Source organism: Adiantum capillus-veneris, chromosome 14, assembly GCF_014529385.1.
Source record: "Adiantum capillus-veneris isolate H3 chromosome 14, ASM1452938v2, whole genome shotgun sequence".
In the NCBI taxonomy this organism is placed as follows: domain Eukaryota; kingdom Viridiplantae; phylum Streptophyta; class Polypodiopsida; order Polypodiales; family Pteridaceae; genus Adiantum; species Adiantum capillus-veneris.
In genome coordinates this window covers 69,526,509-69,551,832 of record NC_140944.1, presented here as the reverse complement: position 1 = coordinate 69,551,832, position 25,324 = coordinate 69,526,509, and the positions used below count along the sequence as shown (strand labels likewise).

General features: G+C 50.3%; 1 protein-coding gene across 1 annotated transcript in view; it reads right to left on the bottom strand.

Annotated features, from left to right (window-relative positions):
• Window positions 1–25,324, bottom strand: part of EDA7 (embryo sac development arrest 7) — a 100,200-nt gene that overhangs the window by 11,661 nt on the left and 63,215 nt on the right. The window contains exons 5-7 of the mRNA XM_086528719.1: window positions 24,410–24,500; window positions 24,264–24,322; window positions 24,041–24,161 (exon numbers count right to left, since the gene is read on the bottom strand). Of these exons, the coding sequence (XP_086384845.1) occupies window positions 24,041–24,161; window positions 24,264–24,322; window positions 24,410–24,500 (271 nt within the window). The remainder of the gene's footprint in view (window positions 1–24,040; window positions 24,162–24,263; window positions 24,323–24,409; window positions 24,501–25,324) is intronic.

Here is a 25,324-nt window from a genome sequence, read left to right as displayed (position 1 = left end):
ACTGTCGAATCTCATCCAAGGAGCCACCCTCCTTTGGAATAAGGTAAATCAGGCCCTTACTCATGCTATCTGACATCACTCCTGTGTGCAGAATGTACTGAAAGGCACTACAAAGATCTGGGCCAAGCAGGTCCTAGTACTCCAAGAAGAAGCTGGGAGTCAGCCCATCCTCACCGAGACAGCTACCACGAGGGAGGGCCCTAAGAGCCGTGTGCAGCTCCTCAAGCTGAAGAGGCATCTCTAGCCTCTGGCGCATCTCCTCAGTAACAAGACAAGGCATCTGTGCCCAAACCTGCTCCCTGCATGCATCCTGTCGCTCTGACTGGGGCTCAACCGACAGTAACTCATGGTAAAAGTCAGTAGCAACTGTACGCATATCCTCGGGCTCATAAGCAACTGATCCATCGGGTCTCCTCAAATCATTGACCTTGGCATGTGAGTGCCGAGGTCCCACTGTCTCAAAAAAGGCACCTGTAACTCTGTCACCCACCTGAGTCCACTGAGATGCCTGTCGGTGAAAGGCAAACTCATGACGCCTCTCCTCTGTGCAAGCAAGCTCCTATCGAGCCTGCTGTAACTGCTCCTCCAACCATGGACTGTCTGGATGCTGCTCCTGCATCCTCTGTAGTGAAGCAATGCCTCGTCTGAGACGCTGCTCCTCCTCTCTCGCTGCAGCCCGTCGAGCTAGAGACTCCTGGAGAAAAAAGTGGCTAAGCTGAGCTAGGCCTAAGGCCACTCTGTCTGCAGGTAGAGCCTGGCTGTCCATGCCCTCTGTCCAGAGAGCCTCTACCCTCTCTCTGAGTGCTCAGTCCAACAAGACCCGCTCTGGGATGCGAAGCATCGTGCTCCCACTCCTTTGCCTGTCTGCCACTGTGAGGATCACTGGTGCATGGTCCGAGAAGGAAGTCCCTGCCAGGATGCCCATGGACCCCCCCAGGTCACTGAAGTGGTCACTAGTGTAGAAGCGATCTATCCGCGATAGATTCACTCCACCCACTCTGCGGTCCGATCTAGAGAAGGCAAGACTCTCTGGAGGCCTCACAAAGCAAGAATGCTGCCATGTATCCGAGACCCTCTAAGTCATACACAACCTCTCCCAAGCTGCTAACTCGACTCCATGCACAGTAGCATGGCTGCCTCCGATCCTGTCAAAAGGGTCCTCCAACATGTTGAAGTCCCCTCCTACACACCAATGGTCAACCTGTGGTAAGGACTCAACAATCTGTGACCAAAACTCTGCACGAGCACTCGCCACATTGGGCGCATAGATGTTCAGGAAGCCCACAAGGCCACCCTGAACCTGCATAGTGATCCATTGAGTCCTACCTGGCACAATAATCCCTCTGCCCACAATGGCCTGCTGCAATGAGTCCGCAATAGTCATACATACCCCTCCCTGGATGCCTCCAGGTCCAAAAGCGGCTGACCAAAAGGTATCATAACGTCCACGCAAAATCTGACCACATCGCTGAATGCGGCTCTCAGACAAATGGTGCTCCTGAAGCATAAGGAGATCAATCTCTCCTCCCACAAGGCAACGCTGAAGCTCCTGACGCAATCGGCCCCGCTGTCGCTGAAATTGGGGCCTACCTAGTCCCTGCACGCTCCACGAGACGATCCTCATGGGGAACGAGAGAGAACAGATGCTGCCGCAGCAGCAAGACGGGCTATCTTCGAGGTTGGCTTGGTTGGGGAGTAATCCGCATCCGAGCGTCCTCTAGATAGGCGAGACTGCAGTGAGTGCCTGGCCCAAGCCCAAGCAGAGCGAGCCGTGCGTAAAGCAACCTCCTCTGTCCAGGAGTCCTCATGAATGTATACATAGCAAGGCAAACACTGCGTATTAGCAAAAAAGTACACCACAATGTGCCTACATCCTACTGAATCTGGGGATGTCACCGCAAACTTGGCCAGTGGCCACAAAGTCTGCAGCAAATCTGTAACTCCAAGTTCTCCCATGTGGTGAGAGAACTCGAGAACCTGTGTATGCAACCATCCCACCACTGAGTCGAGGGACCACTCTGTCTCGGTCCTACCACAGAGGGGGAAAGAGAAACCAACTGCTGAGTCCAAGGCCTCTGTCCCCCTAGCGGCGAGGAACAAAGCATGGACCCTGAAGCAGGCTGCCTCGTGGTCTGCTGCGGAATCGCCGAGAAACGGGGGAACTCGTAATCGAAGAAATCCCAGCGGCGTCGGAGGTCAATGCTCGTCAGTCCCCGAGGGATAGTTGCATGGGAAGATGTCTGAATCTGCAGAGGGGGCCGCAAAAAGGGCTGACCCTCTCTCACTAGGCGACTCGTGGCAAAGGTGCTGCCAAGAGATCTCCTAGCCGCCGGCGAGAGACCAGTCTCCTGAGTTGACTGTGGAACTGGAGCAAGAGGGGGGGGAGAAGGAGCTGGGGGGGCCGGAGGGGAAGAGGAGCGGGGTGGGGCGACAGAGGTAGAGGGGCGAGGTGGAGAGGCGACGGGAGCAGAGGGCGAGGGGAAGGATGAGGAAGAGGAGGGGAACTCTGGAGGGGGGGCGGCTGTCGAGGGTGAAGCAGAGGTGGAGGCTGGCGTAGGGGACTCCTCCTGCTCAAGAGGACCAAAGCGGTTCCCTGTGGGAACCCACTGCTGCTGAGTCGGCACCTGAGGGCCACTCTGAGTGCCAGGTTGTCGCTGTGGCCCTGGCGTCGACGGCCACGGACCTGCTGCCACCTCTCCTCCGCTGGAGCCCCAGGCTCGGAGGGTGGCTCTGAATCTGTGCGCTGTGCCGCTGACTGTGGTGGCTACGGCCCAACCTTGGCAAGCTGGGACTGAGGCTGAGGTGCAGGTCGTGGCCTCCTCCATGGAGAGGCCTTCGCTAGGTGTCCCATCTGTCATCAAATGAAGCACTGGTTCCGGAGGCCCGAGTACTCCGCAAGAAAGGCTGACCCTCTCTCGCTAGGCGACTCGTGGCAAAAGCGCTGCCAAGAGATCTCCTAGCCGCCGGCGAGGGACCAGTCTCCTGAGTCGACTGTGGTACTGAAGCAGGAGGAGGGGGAGAAGGAGTGGGGGGGGGGGGGGGGGGGGGATGAGGAGGAGTAGGGGAACTCTGAAGGGGGGGCGGCTGGCGAGGGTGAAGTGGAGGTGGATGCTTGTGTAGGGGGCTCCTCCTGCTCAAGAGGACCAAAGCGATTCCCCGTGGGAACCCACTGCTGCTGAGTAGGCACCTGAGGGCCACTCTGAGTGCCAGGCTGTCGCTGTGGCCCCTGGCGTCGACGGCCACGGGCCTGCTGCCACCCCTCCTCCGCTGGAGCCCCAGGCTCAGAGGGTGGCTCTGAATCTGTGCGCTGTGCCGCTGGCTGTGGCTGCGGCCCAGCCTTGGCAGGCTGGGGCTGAGGCTGAGGTGCAGGTCGTGGCCTCCTCCGTGGACAGGCCTTCGCTAGGTGGCCCATCTGTCTGCAAATGAAGCACTGGTTCGGGAGACCCGAGTACTCCACACTCTGTCTAAACCAACCCCCACTCACCCGAGGCAGAAGGATGACCTTCGGGAGCGTGTGGGTATCTCTGACCAAAACTCGAACTGAAGGGATGCCAGCCGCCTTTGCAGCTACTGATGCTGCCGTACGAGGTGTCTCCAGGACTGTCCCGATGGCGGAACCAATCCTGGAGAGAAGTGGAAGGTACTCCCTCCGTAAACCCAGAAAGCAGACTGAGATGGGGATGTCTTCCTCCTCTACTAGCACATCCGAAGTCGGGTCAAAACCATGTCGCCACTGTCGAAAGTGGGCGCGTGATGCTCGGATGGCCAGTGGACTCATAGCTATGACCTTGGAGGCCATCTCGGAATTCTCGAACTCGATCTGGTAGTACCCCCGTCCGAGAATCTGGACATCCAGGATCTTGCCCACCTCTGCGAGAAGGCGGGCTTGGAGAAGGTCTCGTAGCTCTCCTCTGCTAGGTCGGGTGCCGAGAACCTTGCAAATGACCGAAGTCGCCTGCAAGCGCTCTACCTCTGCAGCAAGGCTCGCTTGCTCTGTCGGCGAAAGAGCAAGTCGAATGTTGGGCTCAGCGGGGTCGGGCGAGGGGGCTTCAGGCGAGTCCCTCTGTGGCGAAGCTGGAGCCTCCATCTGTGTCTACTGCTGTGGCGTAAGAAGAGGATGGCGGGCAGAATCTGCAACTTGACACGCCAGGCACTGCCCCAAAAAAGGAGTCAATGCTGAGAGTACCGATGTGCAGGATGTAAGAGTGAGGAGAAAAAAACAGGCGGGTCGAGGGGGGGGGGGGGGGGGGGGGGGGGGGGGGGGGGGGGGGGGGGGGGTGGAGACGGCTACTGCGAGAGTGCGAGCAGCAACGGGCGAGGGCAATGGCGGGAGCGGCACAACAGGGGAGGCTGCTAGAGTGAATGGCAAAACCCCGTTTTGCATGACTCATGAACTCCTGAATGGAAGCTGACTTCTGTTCTAAGGAGTGATCTCGGATCTCTGTAGGTAGACCCAAGGTAAACCGCTCAATCTGTTCCTTGAACGAGATCTTCTTAAATGAAGAGGCTGAAGCATTTGCGGCCAGGCCTGGAGCAGTGTCAGTCTACTTGCACGGAGGCGTGCCTGAGACAGGCCCTTGTTTGCAGGGCAGCAAGGGGGCAGCGAGGGCTGGCGGGGGGGCGCAGCCCAGGGGATACAGCAGCAGCGAGCGTCCGAATTGTTGTTCACTTCCACAAATCTTTACTTCTTTCCTTGCGTTAATGATTGCGTCTTAGCATGAATGATGACTCCTTTTATTTCCCTAAAGAGAGGGAATGAGAGAGTTAGAAATGTGCACACACACACACACACACACACACAAATGAAATGTTATATTAACGTCTTCAAAAGGCCAAGATAACCTATGAGACCAAAAAGTTACAACTGGTGAATCTGATACCATGTCTGATTACGGAAATTACAAAGTTACCAAGTTAACAGAGAACTTACACTAAAACACTAAGGAAATAAGGGGGGAGAAAAGAGAGGGGGGGCGGGGGGGGGGGCGGCTCGTGGGTTCAGATGAAATCTCTCATTGGTCGCTATCGGATCTCATTGACCTCCTCCATGGTCAGAACTCTGGTTGGGTGTCTTGCATGTCGAGCTAGAGTGATCTGTATCTTCTGTTGCAACCTTCGTCGGTAGTGTGAGACCCCCCGAGGTTGTGGACGTCTGGATATGCCAAGTTCAGTGGCTCTGTCAAGTAGTGTACCTCGAGTATGAGTAGGCTCTGAGATCTGCTGTAATGACTGCTCCGTTGCCCTCCTCTGTCTGGTGTAAAGAACTATGTGATTCGTCTCTGAGACTGTCTTTCCCCTGATGTCCTCAACAAGCTCCCCCTAAGTCTGCGCAGCTCTAACAGGAACAATCCGAGACACTTCTGATCCTTGTATCTCATGACTCTAGAAAAAGGTCCGAACCCTTCTCTAAACAGGCACTGGAAGCGGCCGCGTATCTCATAGTATGCCGGGCAGTGACATGTGTAGTGCAGCTTTGTGGCTCTAAGTTACATAGGTGACATATCCTGGCTCCTGCTGGCACTCCTCGAAATCGGCCAGTCTCAATCTGGAGCTGATGTGCGGATGTGCGTATCTGTCTAATAGCGCATCTTATCCCATGAGATAAGTGTGTATCCATGTATGCTGGCCTAGTCACAAAGCCGTCCTCCGTGAGTTGGAGAAGATGCTCTCTGTAGAAGGCCATCTTCGTGCCCAACTCCTGTGTCGGCTGTATCCATGTGCTCCTGGTATTTAGCTGAATCAGATCGTGGTGTATGAGCCTAGTTATCTCTGTCTGTGTGAGAGACAAGGAGGGTGCATCCAAGGAGTATTGAAGCGGGGGTAATCTATCCATTTTGAGACCATGCGACAGAAACCATGATGTCATTTGTCCATACCAACATGCTGTATCACCTTGTAGAGCTAGTTGTCGAGATGACTCCAAGGCAAGCCTAGCGTATCTGTCTCTGGGGAGATCCCATAGACCGTGCATGAAGGAAACTGATCTCGTCAGTGCCTCTACCACGAGAGGGGGGGGGGGGGGGCTAGCTCGGCTCGAATAATCTCATGTGGTACTGAGGCCTTAGCCCGAATTATCCGAGCGATCATAGAGACCAAAGGCCTCTCCATACATCTCCATCCATCTGTGTTGCCAGATCTCCCATGGTGGTCTACTGAGGGTCCCCATACCTGAACTCCATATAGCATAGCTGGAGTTACTAGCATGTCAAAAAGCCAAAGCTTTGTTCGCGGTTCCTGAAACTGAACCTGCGAACACATCCTCTCCAGTCCTCCCAAAGCTGCAAATGCTCTCGTCAGTCTAGTCTCTGATGCTCTCCTTAGTGAAAACACGAGTCCACTGAATACTACCCCAAGATAGGTATATGCATCTGTGTACTCTACCGTCTCCTGGCCATACATAAATGTGGGTGCCGACCTCCTGACCTACTGCAGTGTGGTGTTGAACACCATAACCTTGGTTTTCCCCAGATTGACCAACAGTCCACTATCACGAGAAAATGTATGCAAAGCATCCAAATGACGTTGCATCCCCTCTGGGGAGTCTGAAATCAGCACAATATCATCAGCATATAGTAACAACGGAATCCATGTCCCTGCTAGCTGAGCCCCCTGTCCCCCTGCCGCTCTACATAGTCTGAAAACTCATCCACATACATCCCAAAAAGAGTCGGGGATAGGGGGCATCCCTGCTTTACTCCAATAGTGGAGTGGACCATGTCAGACATTCCCTCAGTGGTGCGTACCCGCCCCATCACTGTCCTGTATAGAGCCAGAATACCCCATATCAGCTCTGTAGGCACACACATGTCCTGTAGTCTATGTATAAGTCTGGCTCTCGGCACTGTGTCAAAAGCTTTGCGGAAATCCACAAAGCTACAATAGATTCTCTTGCCATGGTGTCTACCCTCCTTAATAATAGCTCTCAGTGTCAGAATCTGGTCAAGAGTGGAGAAACCTCTCCTGAAACCTGCTTGCCTTGGTGCTCTTATTCCCTCTCGCTCTGCCCATCTACTCAGCTCCTGCTCAAGAACGGATGCATACAACCTAGCTAATGTGTGGCCAACCATGATGGTGCGATAATTTGCAGGAATCATGGGATCTCTTGACTTGAAAATAGGCACAATCGTAGACATACTCCAAGTCTCCGGGAAGCCTTCATACATGGCTCAATTAAAATTCATAGCCAAGAGCTCTGCAAGCATATCCCTGGCATGGATGAAGTGCTCTGCTACCAGACCATCATGATCATGTGCTCTCCTTGTCTTCATCCTGTCAATGGCTTTCCTAACTCTCTCGGCAGTAAAGAAAGAACATGTCTCTGGGCATGTCTCTAGTGGGTCCGGCAGAGGTGGTTGCCCTGATGCTGTGTAGAGAGATGTGGCATATTCCCCCCATGTCTCAGTGGAGGTGACCACGGGCGGTGGTGAATGCTCGTGGAATAGCCTCCATGCTTCGCCTGAGTCTTGACTTATAAATAGCTGATATAGATCCCGCTCTAGCTGAGATAGATAGGCCCTTTTCTTTCGTCGCACTAGGCCGCGAAAGAAAATCCGTGACTGTCTATGCGTGGTAATACCCGTGAGCACTTCCCTCTGTAGTTTGATCCTCGTCTCTCTGCACTCCTCATCAGACCAACTGTTCTGGGGCATGTTCCCAGATCGTCTCCGTGTTGGCTGGCTGTGGGGGTATGCCTCTGATGCTGCATCATGGAGCGTCTCTATCAATATCTGAGAGTTCATCTAGTGGCCATCCCGGCTCCTAGGTGCATAGCTGCCTGTATATCTCATCCATATACACAGAATCCGTCTCCCTCATGAAGGTATACCGAGTGTGTGTGGGGACCTCTCCTAATGGAGTTGTGCTGAACTGAAAGGTCAGGGTGAAAGACACGATAGCATGATCAACTGCTACTCCAATTGGCCTAGTGCCCACCATGAAATCCTGAAAGAAAGGAATGAGACCCGGCTAGGCCATAACATAATCCATTGTGCTGGCCCCATGTCGGTGTGGAAAGCAAGTAAGACCTCCAGCTGTCGAAAATCTTTATAAGCCATTCACAATGGCCAGTCTGTGTGCGGTTCCCATATCTATCAAGTATCTGCCATATTCAGTGTATTCCTCATCTTGTGATAGTCTGGATAGACCCATCTCTGTGACGTCCAGCTCCCTAAGCATCTCTTCAGAAGTATCATAAAATATTGTCTGGTGGTGGGCAGTCCTAGCATTGAAATCCCCTAGTATGATAATGTCACCATCCTTGGAAAACTCCCATATGTCATTATCCAAAATAGCAAAGGGGGATTGTCCTCTAGGTGATGCATATACTGACGTACTATGAGGAAAGTAACAAATAGCAATGTAGAGGTATCTGCCCGTCTCTGCCCTGAGCCTCACCCACATGTACCTAGCCTGTTCATCCTTGCGTGCTATATATATCATTGGCTGCAGTTCCTCCCTGAATAGAACTGCCACTCCCCCTGAGCCCCGTCCTCGATGCTCTGATCTGGTCTCTTGTCTGCACGCTGTCTCCCATCTATATCCGCTCACCTGTGGCATGGATTGTCCAGGTGCTTGATGCGTCTCAGAGTAGAAAATGATGTCTCTCCCCGTGAAGCTATCCTCAAAGGCCCCTACATCAAGACGGAGTGACCCATTACAATTCCAAGTTGCCATCTTTAGTGTGGTCCCATAGGTCTCGCACCGTCATGCGGGGCGTCGCTCCAATATCACCACCTTTCCATCCCTATAAAAAGCAATCTTCCCCTTTTCCCTTGCTGCTCTTATTTCCGGCATTACTTCTTGCATATGAGCAATTTGCGAGAGGGTGAGGTCATCTCCAAGAAAGATGTCAATCTTCTTCAAAGTCGGTCTCTTCTTTAGGAAGTCCTTCGCCTCCATGGATGGGAAACGAGAATGAGTGCCCTTTCCTTCGAGGTTTCTCCGTTGCTCCCGCTTTTCTTTGTGCCCACTCTCCGGGCCCTCGTACGTGTTTGCTCGTTGACCCCCATCAAAGTCATGAGTTCTTTCACCTCTTCCTCCACATTATCTTGGTCTCTGAGGCCACATATCCTTACGTGTACGGCCCGCACACGTCTCCTTTGCTCCTCTTCTAGTGTCAAGTTGATGATGGTTGGTGTGGGGGTGGGGATTATTTCCTTGCCTTTCCCTTTCTTGACAATCTCGATCCATTTTTCGGCATTTTCTACTTTTTGTTGGGTCTTTGTGATGACATCTACCCACGAGGTCGTCATTTCTTTTTGTTGCTCCCACCTTCTTTGATGGCCCGCACTTGTTCCTTAATCGTGTTAAGCTCTTCAATTACTGAGGGTTGAAGCTCTTCCTCTTCGAGGACATTTTGCGATCGCACCTCTGCAAGCTCTTTCTTGAGTATTGCGATTTCCTCATCTTGGGCCTTCACACAATCCTCGAGTGTATGTATCATGCTTTCCTGTGCTGCCACGCGCGCGTCGAGTATGTTGATATTACCTAGGAGGTGGCGGTTGATCATGTTGATGGACTCGCTCAGCTCTTCTTTGCATTTTTGGATGGCATCCTCCACCGGGTCATCTTTGCCATTCTGCTTCCTCATGGTCGGAAAGGCTGCCACAGGAGATGGATTGGGGGGGGGGGGGGGGGGGGGGGGGTTCCTCTCTACGCGGCTAAGTCACCTCTCTCTCTCTACCTTTCAAATTTCTCTCTCTGCCCTCTTTCTCTCTCTACGCACCATTCTCTTTCTCTCCCTACGCTTTTCTGCTTCTCTTCTTCTCTCTCTACGCTTGATTCTTTCCTTCCATCCTCTCTCTACGCTCGGACAACAAAGAGGGGGGGGGGGTTGTTTGCAAAGCAAAGGCGGAAGGGCAGCGCGAGCAGGTGGAAAAAAATGTGTGTGTGTGTGTGTGTGTGTGTGGGGGGGGGGGAGCAGAGCAGGGGGCGGGCGAGCGCGCAACAAAGCAGGGAGCAGGGGGGGGGGCGAGCGCGCAGGGGGGGGGGGGGGGGAGAGAGAGAGAGAGAGAGAGAGAGAGAGGAGAGAGAGAGAGAGAGAGAGAGAGAGAGAGAGAGAGAGAGAGAGAGAGAGAGAAATGAAATGTTATATTAAACGTCTTCAAAAGGCCAAAAGGACCTATGAGACCAAATTGATCCAACCCCTGTGGATCTCATCCAATGTCTATGTACAAAAATGAAATGAAGTGAGACTAAAACTAAAAGACTCAAATCGTCAGCCTGAAAATCATCATCATCATCTTCATCATCCATGCCCGAGGATGCTCGGCAGGGAGAGCCCAGGTGCTATGCATATATGAAACTGATCGAGTGAGTGCCTCCACAACCAATAGAGGAGCAATGAGCTCCACCCTAACAATGTCATGTGGTACTGAGAGAGAAGAAGAAGAAGAGACTTTTAACGTCGAAGGAAACTATCCCAAGAGCCCTTAAAGATCTATCCGATGAGGAGAGTTGAACTCAAGACATGTTATTCCAGAGGGAAATGGCATAACCAATCTACCACACTCCGGTGATAGAAAGGTTATACCATTTTCCCCTTTTTATTAGCACGCGTGCGCGCACGCACACACACACAAGAAGAAGAGAGTTTTAACGTCGTAGGAAACTATCCAAAGAGACCTTAAAGATCTATCCAACGAGGAGAATTGAACTCAAGACCTCTTATTCAAGAGGGAAATGGCATCACACACACTCACACACACACCCAAGAAGAAGAGAATTTTAACGTCGTAGAAAACTATCCCAAGAGACCTTAAGATCTATCCGAAGAGGAGAGTTGAACTCAAGACCTGTTATTCAAGAGGGAGATAGCATAACCAATCTAACACACTTGGGTGACAGATACGCAATACCGTTTTTCCTCTTTTTATTAGCGTACGCATGTGCACACACACACACACACCGAAGAAGAAGAGCATTTTACGTCGTAGGAAACTATCCCAAGAGAGAGAAGAGGAGAATGACACTGGATGGGGTCCCATCCAACCCTCTCAAGGGCCCCCCACACCGTTGCCGATGAGTATTTGCTTTTCATGGGAAATGTCGCCTTGGTAACTCTTCAAGATGAAGCACCTGCCAGGCTGATTATGCACCTTTGGATCCATCTTGATGTGGGATTGTGGATGACCACCAAGGTTAGATCAGGGGCTGATTTGCACTCCCAATGGGAGAGCAATGGAAGGCTGAAAACGCAGATCTCGATGATGCCGATGATGGACAGAAATGGGAGCCACTCGATGTGGTGAGGGAATGGCCGATGAGAGGCTCAATGGGCTGCCGAAGTACCAGACTGCATCTGGATGGCTGGCATTAGCAGATCTCGTGCACGTCCGGCAAGGAAGAGGCTGAAAACTGCAAACTTTGGCTGATCTCCTAGGCTTCTGCTAGCGCCAGAGCTGAATTTGCAAATCGCTGGCTGATCTTCTCCCAAAACCCTAGGGCTGGTATGGAGAAAAAACGCTAGGCTGGGCTGCCTCTTGCAGAAACGCTAGGGCTGAACTGTAGTGCTTGATCAATCTGAGAGAGTCACTAGCTTGCGACTCCCTTTATAGGCCTGATTCAATTCATATCGTTTTGGTCATCCAATACTAGCGTACTAATTGTTTTTACTTCAATTGCTTGACTTCTAAATGTCGCAAGAAAATTGTGAATTTTTTAATTCAGATTTTGCATGCAACAAAAGTGTGACAATTGTATTATGTTTCTAAGTGTCTCCAATCAAAAAACACACTTTATATACACATACCAGGTCACACAAATACACGTGTAGGCATGTGAAACATGTAAGTGGTTTAGTCTTAAGCGTCTCTAATTGGCAAACACGCTTTACATACACATACAAGGTCTCACACATACACGCGCATACATGTTAAACAAATTATGATTTATTACTTAAATGTATTTTACGATTCAAAGTTGACGTTTTATACCGTAGATTGTTTTTTTCCGTACTTAACATATCATATTTAGCGTCTATCATCTCGAGTTCCTAGATGCAAGAATTGTGAAAGGAAAAGCATGGAAACGCTTTTGGTGAAGCCAATGTTGCATATGAGAATGGTGATGAGGGACACAATCAGTTTTAGGTAGCATGTACTTCAATGCAGACAAGGTGCTCAAAAAGTGTATATATCTAGATGAATCCAGGATAAGGCCAAATTCCTTAAAAGGAAAGTGCAAGGTATAGATTCATGGTAGTCATCCACAAGTCAATATAAGCATCAAAGGCTCTGAACCCTAAAATCGCAACCAATGATTATGTAAATCCTCATTGGCTGAGAAAACCATAGAGCCCCTAGGTGCCACCGTGGTCAATGGTCATCCTGATCAAAGTAACCCCACTAGGGTTGTTCTCGTCCGTCGGACGGAACGAGGTGTACGGTGGCGTCTGGTGGCGTCCCGTCCGGTCAAGGCGTCCGTTGTGTCCGATGGTTTTTTAGTACGTTTGACCGGTTTTTTAGTCCATTGACTGAGCTTTTTTTTGGGAGGTTTTTGGGTTACCTTTTGGCATAAAATCCCTCCCACCTAGCCTAGGATCGCCCCCCCCCCCCCCCCCCCCCCCCCCCCCCCCCCCCCCCCCCCCCCCCCCCCCCCCCCCCCCACCTCCCACATGCCTTGAGCCTCCTCTCTCTCTCTCTCTCTCTCTCTCTCTCTCTCTCTCTCTCTCTCACACGAGCTACATGGATACCCACCTGTCTCATGGTTTGAGATGTGCTATTGGTCAGATTCGTACATCCTCACACCAGTTGGAAATTGAATTTGGCAGATTTAGGGGAATCCCACCTAAGAGCAGAATTTGCAAGTTATGCGGAATGGAGCCAGAGACAGAATTACACTACATATGCCATTGCACCATATACTATGAGATACGTGGGCATTTCCATTGCCTATTTAAAGAAGGCTTTGGACCTCTAGATAGAGTCATGCAATACCAAGATCAAAGATGCTTAGGCTTGTACCTACTGGAACTACATCGGCACAGGGATAATCTAATGAGAAGACAAAGAGCACTACAGCCTCAGAGCCAGATCACAGATTTCTTCGGATCGAGAGAAGCAGGAGTGGAAGGAGAAGCAAGTGACCAGCAGCTAGCACAAAGGAGTACCCACATTCATACCAAAGGCACCCTTATTGACAGGGCGATTGAGCTTAGGAAATCGAGACGACCACGACCGAGATGCAGAAGCACACTTCACCGGAGGAGACTACAACAAAGGATTAGAAGCATTCTAGCCAGACACCCAGAATGCTCCTAAGAAGTTTATTTAATACTTTGTATTTAGTTTTTCACATTTATTTTCACACTTTCACACTTTTCACACTTAGTACTTTAGTACTAAGGTACCCAGACATTGTAACAGATTCACCACTTTAATATCAGTCTGGTCTCATAGGTCATTCTGGCCTTTTGAAGACGTTAATATAACATTTCATTTCATTTCATCTCTCTCTCTCTCTCTCTCTCTCTCTCTCTCTCTCTCTCTCTCTCTCTCTCTCTCTCACACACACACACACACACACACACACACACATTGCTTTCGATTCCATTAGACTCCTCTCTCTCCCTCTCCCTCTCTCTCATTGCTTGATTGTCTCATTGTCTCATTGCCCATTGTGTCTCATTGTCTTGATTCTCAACTCTTGAGTGTCAGCACTTGGCACTTGCAAGTTGCCTTCTTGTCCAATGTGATAATCAATTGTCTAATTGTCCCAAGTCTAAAATCTAGGGTTAAGAATTGCATGTTTTTATTTTTGAACGTACGTAACCATGTCGTACGACATAAAATTTTCTAGTTCGATGAGTACCGTACGTCTTCGTACGTGGACAAAACGTACGTGACCGTACGAGACCACCCTGAACCCCACCAACCATCATGGAGTGGCATGGTCATCTCCCTATGAATCATTGCATACAATCATCAATCCTGTTACAAATTGCTGACTAAGTAACCTTTCACTGAGGAGCATGAGCAACTTGATAATGCGACAAAAAGCTTCCAAAGTCGGGCAAGGTGGAGAGGAGCTTCCTGGCATTGCAAGGTACTTGCTGACATCGCAGGCTGAGGTGACACACGGGTGCATGTGGACACATGAGCCTTCCATGCATGGTAGGTGGACACTCAGGCTCTCCATGCATGGAAGGAGAACCAGGGTTGTTCTCGTCCGTCGGACGGAACGAGGCGTACGGTGGCGTCCCGTCCGGTCAAGGCGTCCGTTGCGTCCAATGGTTTTTTAGTACGTTTGACCGGTTTTTTAGTCCATTGACTGAGCTTTTTTTTGGAAGGTTTTTGGGTTACCTTTTGGCATAAAATCCCTCCCACCTAGCCTAGGATCCCCCCCCCCCCCCCCCCCCCCCCCTCCCACATGCCTTGAGCCTCCTCTCTCTCTCTCTCTCTCTCTCTCTCTCTCTCTCTCTCTCTCTCTCTCACACGAGCTACATGGATACCCACCTGTCTCATGGTTTGAGATGTGCTATTGGTCAGATTCGTACATCCTCACACCAGTTGGAAATTGAATTTGGCAGATTTAGGGGAATCCCACCTGAGAGCAGAATTTGCAAGTTATGCGGAATGGAGCCGGAGACAGAATTACACTACATATGCCATTGCACCGTATACTATGAGATACGTGGGCGTTTCCATTGCCTATTTAAAGAAGGCTTTGGACCTCTAGATAGAGTCATGCAATACCAAGATCAAAGATGCTTAGGCTTGTACCTACTGGAACTACATCGGCACAGGGATAATCTAATGAGAAGACAAAGAGCACTACAGCCTCAGAGCCAGATCACAGATTTCTTCGGATCGAGAGAAGCAGGAGTGGAAGGAGAAGCAAGAGACCAGCAGCTAGCACAAAGGAGTACCCACATTCATACCAAAGGCACCCTTATTGACAGGGCGATTGAGCTTAGGAAATCGAGACGACCACAACCGAGATGCAGAAGCACACTTCACCGGAGGAGACTACAACAAAGGATTAGAAGCATTCTAGCCAGACACCCAGAATGCTCCTAAGAAGTTTATTTAATACTTTGTATTTAGTTTTTCACATTTATTTTCACACTTTCACACTTTTCACACTTAGTACTTTAGTACTAAGGTACCCAGACATTGTAACAGATTCACCACTTTAATATCAGTCTGGTCTCATAGGTCATTCTGGCCTTTTGAAGACGTTAATATAACATTTCATTTCATTTCATATCTCTCTCTCTCTCTCTCTCTCTCTCTCTCTCTCTCTCTCTCTCTCACACACACACACACACACACACACACACATTGCTTTCGATTCCATTAGACTCCTCTCTCTCCCTCTCCCTCTCTCTCATTGCTTGATTGTCTCATTGTCTCATTGCCCATTGTGTCTCATTGTCTTGATTCTCAACTCTTGAGTGTCAGCACTTGGCACTTGCAAGTTGCCTTCTTGTCCAATGTGATAATCAATTGTCTAATTGTCCCAAGTCTAAAATCTAGGGTTAAGAATTGCATGTTTTTATTTTTGAACGTACGTAACCATGTCGTACGACATAAAATTTTCTAGTTCGATGAGTACCGTACGTCTTCGTACGTGGACAAAACGTACGTGACCGTACGAGACCACCCTGAGGAGAACAAACACGCATTATTTGCATGGCGAGTGGACACGTGCCCTCCATCCATAGCAGGACACCTAAGGGGAGGCGACCCATACAAGAGGCAACTATGCTCTGCACAAATGGATGTTGTGGGCTGCATACTTAGTGGAAGAAGGGACCGAGTTGCAGAAGGCATAACCAGCCAAGTGGCTCGGTTGCATGGGCTACTGCCACACTTATCTCAGATATTCTGCCGCACGAATAGATCATAGGTTAGAACTCCCAGCTTTGGAGTGACGTCTCTCCACGAGAGCTTGATTGCAGAGATGCTGAAATTTTAATGGAATAAGAAAATATTGCTAGGGGCGCCTATTGAGGAGCCAGGGTTGCGTGAGAAGGGAACTCTGTCCCTGTATCTCCACAACCAGACGAAAAACCAGAAGTGTTGCACACTGACTGTCATAGAACAGGAAGAAGTATGGGGCAAGAGGGCAGCCCTAACACGACGATCGAGATAAGCTGAAGCACACACCTATAAACCCACCAATGGTATCTGCACTAGAAAAGATCTTTGAAGTGATGCAACACAAACAACAATCCCACCGCTTTGGAAATCCCATCCTCCAGGGGTACCCTCTAAAAAATCCCAGTCAACACGATCATACACCTTCTGAATATGAGAAGGATGATAGCAAGTTGCTGGTCTTGACTGTATCGCCTACTCTACTGACTTATGAAAGGTGAAGATATTGTTGAGGATGCATCCGTCCTGACCAAAGCTGGTCTATGACGCACGGATGGGATCAGGCAAAAAGCTGCAACCAGGTACTAATCATCCGAGGCAAGATTTCATATATAGGGGACATGAGCGTGATAGGTCTCCACTAACAAAGATACGGAGAAAGAAATCAGCCGGGTCGACACAAAGACAGATCCCACTAATTAAATCGGGAATACAAGCCCTCTCCTCATAGCCGATCGAATGGCAAACCTGTAACGTCGCTGGACATACAGCAGGCACCCATCCTGATGTCTGGGGACGTAACATGTTACGTCCCCAGACATCAGGATGGGCGCCTGCTGTATGTCTGGGGACGTAACAAAACCGGATGTGCATAGTAACCAGAGCATGATCAGAAAGGTCAGTTCCAGGCCAATTGTCATGGAATCTCCATAAGATGTTTCCCAGGGACCTATGTAGAAACAATCCAACCTCTCCATCAAATGCCCATGCTGTCTAGTGTAAAGACTGCGGAGTGAGAAGATGATTACAGTGGGGGGCAGGGGTAGTCTTAGGTACCTACTAAGTAAACTTCACTTTGATTTTGAGAAATTCCAAACAGGTAAAATACCTAAATGATGGTTTTCTAATAGATGGGCTAAAACTTCAGTGATGCATAACTATAATAGTAGTTTTCTGCGTGACCACTTCTCAAGGGAGTGATTGCCAGTTTACCAATAGCCTCATGAGATCAGGAAATCCACCCCCTACAACATGATAAGTTGCACGCCTACAATATGGCATAGTTACCCGGAACGCGGAACGGGAGAACGGCTAGGGGTCCGGAACGGGAACGTCGCGGAACGGGAGGTATAAAAAACACCCAAATAGTGCAATTTTTAGCTCCTTGTGTTTAAATACAAGGAGTATTAGAGTGCTTTGACTCTAATACTCACAAAAAACTCATTTTGAAGACCATTCAACCTTGCTATGACTAGATGATGAGAGAGAGAGAGAGAGAGAGAGAGAGAGAGAGAGAGAGGGAGAGGAAGAGAGCTTGAAGGCTTGAAGCCTTGAGCCTTGAGAGAGTGAGTCTTGAGAGGGAGAGATCTTGAGAGTGAGAGGGAGAGAGCTTGAGCCTTGAGGATTAGCTTGTGAAGAGAAAGGGGGAGGGCACTTTCAAAAGAAGCCCAAACATTTACTTCAATTTTTGCCAAATTTGTTTGTAGCCGTTGGCCGTTCTAGGGGCATTCCGGAACGATTCGGGGGCGTTTCGGAACGTTCCGGAACGGCCGTTCCAGTTTGCATTGGCCACCCGGAACGTCAGACATTCCGGGACGTTCTGGAACGTTCGGGAAGGGAACTGCCCCCCGGAACGCCGGAACGGGGGCTAGGGGGCGTTCCCCGGTAACTATGCAATATGGTGAGCCTAGGGGTTGGCCTCCTCTCAAAAGAAAACAAAAAACTCCCAACCCTCGAACCAAAGGGTCATTAGGTGTTCACACACCGCCACGCAAGTGACAAACTCTCTACATAGGCACATACAGAAGATGCACTCCCCACTAAAAAATTGTACATATGCACAAACTGAAAAGACAGTAGAAATTTTCGAGCCCTGATTGTCTAGTCTGAAAAGTGTACCTTATACACTCCTATGATGAAATTTTCCCTTAGTGTAGCCATAAAAACTACACACTGCATAATAACCAATCTTTAGATTTTAAAGTTACTTAGAAACATAGTGCTGTAGCGCGGATAATGTGTCGTGCTCTCTACAGTGAGTAGTCCTCGGTGCAATGTCCGTGACAATCTCACTCAAACAGACTAAACAGAAAGGAAACAATAGACGTCAACAGAGCTCACAAAGACACAACAGCAGACCAGAACATATGACTCGACTATCTCAAAGACTGATACAGACTCTGGCGTGGTAGCACACTCAGCTCCAGCCCAGGACTCACGGGTACAATGGGGATATCGAGGCTCAAATGTGCAGGGATGGTGAAGATGTGCTCTGTGTATAGACTCACTCACTCCCGATGACTCCGTCCAAGCTCCAGAGGTGAAGAAGATGATCATCCTGACCCAACCGCTACTACTCACATGTACCATCATAAAGAGCCACCAACGGCTCATAAATGTCCAGTCAGCTAAGTCTATCTCCAAACTGAGTGGTGGTGGTGACCTGGCCACGATGTCCACTAGACCACCGTCGGTACCCTGCCATGTGTCACTTCCGAGCCAGAGGGTCCGTCCAGTGTGAACTAGACCAACTGTAACAACTGTCCAACTGTCTGTCCTGTGAAGGACACTGTACCATGAAGGACATTGTAGCCCTGCTATAGGTTGCCCGCCACAAGACCGCTCACCGTCTCGGTGGGAGGAATACTGAAAAAAGTGTGAAAGAAAACCACTAGGCACCGCCTCCGTACATCTTTCGTGAAGCAGTGTGAGGCCCAACCATGACCTTACATGCCTCAAAAATGGTGTTAAAAACACTGCACTGCTTGCAATTGCCTTAAGCCTTTGAATAGGCAGGATCCCAGTATGATTTTTTAGTCCAAGAATCCCAACTAGCACAACAAAATGAGGCTCCACCACAGCAAAGTGATATGCTCACTAGGTAGGGCTGAGGGAGGGGGGAGGAGAGACTAGGTAGGGGCGAGGGGGAAAGGGGTGGTTGGGGGGCTAGATAGGGGCGAGGGCAGAGAGGGGGTGGGTAGGGGTGAGTAGGGGGAGGGTAGGGGTGAGAGTGTGTGAGGGGGTGGGTAGGGGCGAGTAGGGGGAGGGTAGGGGCGAGAGTGGTGAGGGGTGGGTAGGGGCGAGTAGGGGGAGGGTAGGGGCAAGTAGGGGGAGTGTGTGAGGGGGTGGGTAGGGGCGAGTAGGGGGAGGGTAGGGGCGAGTGTGAGGGGGTGGGTAGGGGCGAGTAGGGGGAGGGCAGGGGCGAGGGCAAGAGAGGGGGTGGGTAGGGGCGAGTAGGGGGAGGGCGAGGGCGAGGGCAAGAGAGGGGGTGGGTAGGGGCGAGGGGGTGAGGGTAGGGCTAGGGCGAGGAGATGAGAGGGAGGGTAGGGCGAGGGGGTGAGGGTAGGGCTAGGGTGAGGAGGTGAGGGGGAGGGTAGGGCGAGGGCGAGGGCGAGATGGTGAGGGGGAGGGTCTAGGGCGAGGGCGAGGGGGAGAGGGGAGAGGGACTAGGGGGAGACGGGGAGGGTAGGGCGAGGGGGTGAGGGGAGGGACTAGGGCGAGGGCGAGGGGGTGAGGGGAAAGGACTAGGGCGAGGCGAGGGGGAAAGGGGGGTAGGGCTAGGGCGAGGAGGTGAGGGGAAGGGTAGGGCGAGGGAGAGGGGGACTAGGGCGAGGGCGAGGGGGAGGGACTAGGCGAGATGGTGAGGGGGAGGGTCTAGGGCGAGGGCAAGGGCGAGGGGGAGAGGGGAGAGGGACTTAGGGGAGAGGGGGAGGGTAGGGTGAGGGAGTGAGGTGAGGGACTAGGGCGAGGGCGAGGGGGTGAGGGGAAAGGACTAGGGCGAGGTGAGGGGGAAAGGGGGGTAGGGTGAGGGACTAGGGCGAGGGGTAGTGAGGGGGCGAGGGCGAGTGGGAGAGGAGGTAGGGCGAGGCGTAGAGAGAGGGGGAGGGTAGGGCGAGGGTTAGGGGCGAGGGGATGAGGTGGACTAGGGGCAAATAAGAAGCACCCAATTATCATGACCAAGACAGATACCATGATCTTGGAATTCATGCTGTAGGACGGGCTCTGTGAAGGGAGTTTGCTAGATGCAGAGGAGAGCTTTGTTCTGGTCGGGGAAGCAGACACCCCAGGGGTTGATGTTTGAGGGGTGGTGAACTCCTATAGGGGAGATTTCTTCCCGCTTATATACTTTTTCATAAGCTTTCCAAATTCAACTGCTTTCATCAAGAGGGCTTTCACCGAGAGCGCATCAGGAGTATCTTCTGTGACCTTCAACTCTTGAGCTGGCACATTAGGTTTAGTGACTGTGGAAACATTTAAAGAGGGTGTATCTTCAGGCCAAGAGTGAATAGAGACTCCATAGCAAGGCATAGATTTGGTAGCCTCCAACCACTCGAGCAGATCTTCATCTGACCCTTCAGGTGTAATAGGCTGTTCTTGTTCATGTTTGGTTTCTATTGACAAAGAAACTTGCTGCACCTCGGGATCCATACCACCTTCTAAGAGAATGGGTTGCATCGAGAAGCCAGAAGTATGTATCCACATTGCGTCGTTTCCCCAATCATGAAGTGCTTTAGTGTGTCGCAGCCATGGTCTTCCAATGAGCAAAGGAAATCCACCCTCAACCTGGGGAAGACGAACCACAACAAAATCCAAGTTAAAAGTAAAGTCTTGTACTTGCAGAGGCACATTGTCAACTATGCCCACTGGGTAGACTGTCCGCTGGTCGGCCAATGTAACTGTGAAGGGAGCAGGGCGAGTAGGCTGTAGACCTAGAGCTAACATAGTGAACTCGGGCATCAGGTTGATGCCAGATCCACCATCCACTATCACTCCTGAGAATTGCCGACCTAAAACGGACACTGTCAGGTGAGGGCTTCTATAATCAGTGAGTGGAGCAGCGGGATTGGATATCATATAGGACTCTGATGGTCGCACTGGGAGGTGCCCGGACTAGGACCTGCTCCAGGATAAAGTGACTGAACAACAGCAAGGGTGTCACTTCTAAAATTTTCATCTAGCTGCAACGTGCCATAGAGGGACACTTGTTGGAAAGTGTTCTTCAAGACTGTCTCTGCTGTAAGCTTCTCTTTTTCTACCTTTTGTTCCTCTGGTATCTTGATCTTCTGCAGATCGGAAACTGCTTCCAAAAAAGCTTCATCAATATCGGAGAGCAAAGATTTGGACTCTTTCATGGCACTGGGGGATGGCTTGTTAACAGCTGCAGGCAGGGTATCCACTGGTGTGAGAATGTGTGGGGGAGTTGAACTTGATGGAATGCTAAGACCGAGAGTGGCTCTCTGGGCCCGGGTGAGGACGCTCGATGGCTCCTCTGCCAACTGCGGCGGTTTATTTTGAGGGGTACCCACGTGGGTAGAAGGGGGCGGCTGAGAAACGGTGCTCACTGCTATCAAATTGAGCTTGGGAAAGGCAAACTCATTCTGGCTTTGACTTGAGTTCGAAGCTGTGGATGCACGAAGTTTAGGGCAATCCTTACTGTAGTGATCCTTCGTTTCAGGGCAATGACGGCAAGGAGGGACCCTTCTGGTAGGGGGCATTTGCTTTGATAATGCCCATATTCCCCGCATCTGTAGCATAAAATGGGCCGATTCAAAGGATGAGTCGACGGACGAGGTGGTCCTTGCTCCTGGTGCATGGAGTTGGAGGTGGAGGCATAGAAGTTTTGAGGGGATGAGGGAGCATGGGTATGATAAAAGCTCTAAGACGGAAATAGGAGGGGCTGTCAGTAACGGTGGCATATGGTGTGGATGGCCACAGGGAGAAACCATGTTGGATGCCGGAGCTGTCCCTTGTTGAAGAGTATGACCAAGGCTTTGCTGTATTTGTCGCAATCCCTTGAGGTAGTAGCAATCCTTGTCCTCATGACCAGACTTCTCACAGAAGTGGCAGTAAACCCGAAGGGGACAGTCCTGTGGAGGGTGTCCTGGAGAGCGGCATGAGCTGCACCATACCATAGCCTTAGTCTCCTGCTGAGACCTAAGCTCTTCTAGCTCTTTTTATTTGATCCCAAGCGTCTTGATGTGGGGGCTTCTCCTGTCTGAGGGAGATTGACTTCTTCTCTATAAGAGCTCTCTGTAACTTTAGGGCTTCCAGTTCCCTGCGTAAAGAAGTTATCGGATCAGAAGGACTTTCCGATGAGGTGGTCTCTACCTGAGGGGAGTTGGTGAACAGCTTTCTAGCCCCCTCTATCCTAGTAGCAGCTGCGATGAACTCCTCCAGAGTAGAGTCGGGTCGGAGGCTCTCTCGTAGTTTTTGCTGAGAAGTTTTGGAAAGCGCCTTCTCTACCCACTTCTTAACCATAAATCACCTGGTTGCTTGGGAAGCTTGGCAACCAAAGACTTGGTTTTCGTCATAAGTTCTGCAAAGGTCTCCTCCGGTTGGAGCACCATGTTGGCCAACTCATCCAACACTTTCTCTTGGTAGTCAGCCGGCTTGAAAGCTGCACAGAACTGTTGTCTTAAGTCTGCCCAAGTTGCAAAATGATTCTCTACAAACTGGCTGTACCATTTGTCTGCTAAGCCATCCAAGGTGGATGGAAAAAGTACCAGATAAGCATCTTCTCTGTTAAGACCACGTCCTCTACAGAGAGATACGAACCTCCGTGCATGGTCGTTAGCATCTTCCGAAGAGAGTCCTTTGAAGGTGGGGAACTTGATGTTTACCTTGGCCAACACACTAGCCAACGCCTCCATGGCCCCTTGTTGAGCCTGTTGCTCAATAGCCTGCTGTAGCAGAATAGGAGAGAGCTTTGCTGGAGAAGGTGATCTGGAAGATGTGGAACCGGATGAAGGAATGGGGGATGTCGTATGTGGAGGTATGGGTGATGAGGTTAATGGACTTCTACTAGATACCACAGGTCGTCTTCTGTTATAGTGCTTCAGAGGGCTCAGTAGTGCGCTTTGACGCTCAACTGATCGCCTTGTATGTGTCATGCAGTGACCACCAATCCAACCAAGCTTTGGGCAAGAAGACTCTAACTGTGGGCTGAACAACACAGGTCTAAAACAGGACAAGTGAGGATAGTGACTAGACCACCTGGTCCAGGACCAGCGACTAGACCACCTAGCTGGAAGGACGAGGAGGACTGGACCAGGGCGAGGACTAGACCAGGCAAGAGAGGACCAGACCAGCAGACTATTTACACAGTGCAAGCAAGTGTGCGGAGCTAGGTAACAACCAATTAGCTTCACGATTTGTATCTCCACAAGAGTGAGACTTCCTTTGAGGTCCCACCGTGATCGCCAAAATGAGAGCACCTGTAGCGCGGATAATGTGTCGTGCTCTCTACAGTGGGTGGTCCTCGGTGCAATGTGCGTGACAATCTCACTCAAACAGACTGAACAGAAAGGAAACAATAGACGTCAACAGAGCTCACAAAGACACAACAGCAGACCAGAACATATGACTCGACTATCTCAAAGACTGATACAGACTTTGGCGTGGCAACACACTCAGCTCCAGCCCAGGACTCACAGGTACAATGGGGATGTCGAGGCTCAGATGTGCAGGGATGGTGAAGACGTGCTCTGTGTCTAGACTCACTCACTCCCGATGACTCCGTCCAAGCTCCAGAGGTGAAGAAGATGATGATCCTGACCCAACCGCTACTACTCACATGTACCATCATAAAGAGCCACCAACGGCTCATAAGCGTCCAGTCAGCTAAGTCTATCTCCAAACTGAGTGGTGGTGGTGACCTGGCCACGATGTCCACTAGACCACCGCCGGTACCCTGCCACGTGTCACTTCCCAGCCAGAGGGTCCGTCCAGTGTGAACCAAACGAACTGTAACAACTGTCCAACTATCTGTCCTGTGAAGGACACTGTACCGTGCAGGACACTGTAGCCTTGCTAAAGTGCTGCAATAAAAACTCAGTGCATGGTGAATAAGGGAGCTTGCAATAAAATATTTGTCTACCAATATATAGAAATTGTATATGATAAGAAAAATCAAGAGTTTCTTGTTTTAGTTTAATGAGTCGAAAGTCCTATATTGATATTACGAGGGCTTCAAAGGGGGGTCATTAAAACTAGACCCCTACCTGGTCTCCACTTTCCATTGTACCCCCAATGGAAATTCGTCCAACCGCTGCCTTCTGCCGCAGATCAAAGCACTCAACGGCACCATCTTCACCTCCACATGCTAGTAGCCCATGCACAGGACTGCATCAACAACAGGTCTAGGTCATTCAATTCAAATTAGAAGAACAGAGCACACTATCAATTATGTATAACTGCACAAAAGCCAAATATAAGAGCTTTAACCTTCTCGCTAAAACATTAACTGCCGGAGATCGTGTGCTGATTGGAGCCAGAAAGCGACCCTGCAAAACAAGTTAAGCAATGACCAAACATTATGATTGAGACATAAACCTCACGCCACATTATCTACGCCCAAAAGATGAAATTACCTGCTCCAGATTGATGCGATAAAGCTCTGGAGAAGAAGCTGCAAGTAAAAGGTCTGCAGACCAGCAGTCATACGCAAGATCTCTTCCCATCCTGTAAAAGACAATAATCACACATTGCCTTATGGTATATGGAGAAGCTGAGAACAGACATTTCAAGCACAAAAAGAGATACCACATCACAGACTGTAAGTCCTAAACTAAAGCAGCTAAACCTGATGTGTGCCTCACAGAGGAATGCAAACACTAAGATTGAAATTTCTGTTAAACAAACGTAAGGAATCCCCTACCACATTTTGTGGGCCCTATGAAATCATGCAACTAAAGGCCATCCATAGACTAAAACTTCATTAGTTAAGCAAGTCTCTTTCATGGTGGTCTTTCATTGACAAACCTAAGCATTGAACACTAGAACTAGATATAAAAGTGGCCCTTCATAGTTTTCAAAAAAATATATATAATACTCCTAAACTTGTCATTTTTTTAAAGTCCTTACTGCTTGAAGCTGTCACAAACGAGAGCGCACACGAATAATCAACCAGCTGAAAATGAATAAACTCAAAAGAGATGAGGAGAAGACCAGCACAATATTTCGGACCAGCAGATGGGCTGGTCCCCCCCTCAAAGATGAATCTTTATTAGGGAGAAACTTTTGAAAAGCACAAGAGCCGGAGTAACCCCTCCGTTCTAAATTCTCGATCTTGATGGTCAATGCCTTCTCATGCGGGAAATTCCCAAGAGACGAGCTCTCAATACTGTTTCCGTCTGTACCTAGAGTGTGAAGCCCTACAAACCATTCCTGATTCTGTTCCCGGAATCTGTGAGCATAGGCCGAGGCCTTCTTGCTCCTTCTCCGTGATGGAGTACCTGCAAAAAAGCACGAACACGAAACAACCACCCGTATCGCGAATTCACAAT